This window comes from Meleagris gallopavo, chromosome 26 (assembly GCF_000146605.3).
Source record: "Meleagris gallopavo isolate NT-WF06-2002-E0010 breed Aviagen turkey brand Nicholas breeding stock chromosome 26, Turkey_5.1, whole genome shotgun sequence".
Classification (NCBI taxonomy): Eukaryota; Metazoa; Chordata; class Aves; order Galliformes; family Phasianidae; genus Meleagris; species Meleagris gallopavo.
In genome coordinates, this window is record NC_015036.2 from 5,432,662 (window position 1) to 5,432,942 (window position 281).

At 73.0% G+C, this 281-nt stretch overlaps 1 protein-coding gene across 2 annotated transcripts in view; it reads right to left on the reverse strand.

Annotated features, from left to right (window-relative positions):
- DSCAML1 (DS cell adhesion molecule like 1) overlaps positions 1–275 on the reverse strand; it is a 78,894-nt gene extending 78,619 nt beyond the window's left edge. For both annotated transcript variants that reach the window (XM_010723738.3, XM_031556897.1), the window contains exon 1: positions 202–275. In XM_010723738.3, the coding sequence (XP_010722040.1) occupies positions 202–244 (43 nt within the window). In that variant the 5' untranslated portion in view covers positions 245–275. The remainder of the gene's footprint in view (positions 1–201) is intronic.
- Between the last annotated feature and the right edge of the window lie 6 nt (positions 276–281).

Genomic DNA, 281 nt, shown 5'->3' on the forward strand with positions numbered 1-281 from the left:
GCGGGGCCGCTGCGCCCGGCGCTCCGCGGGTCCCGGCGCCTACGGGAGCGGCACCGACCCGCACCGTGCGCTCCTCCGGGCCAGCCCGAGAGTCCCGGAGCGCCGCGCAGCCCAGGAGGGACGGGCGGGAGCGGGGAGGGAAAGGAGGAGGGGGTTCGAACGCGGCCCGAGGGAGCCCACCGCCACCCCGTGCGGACGTACCTTTCCGCAAAGAGTACAGCAGGAAAAAAGTTACCAGCCACATGCCATAAAGAGCACCTATGGCCCCGGGGTGCGGCGCA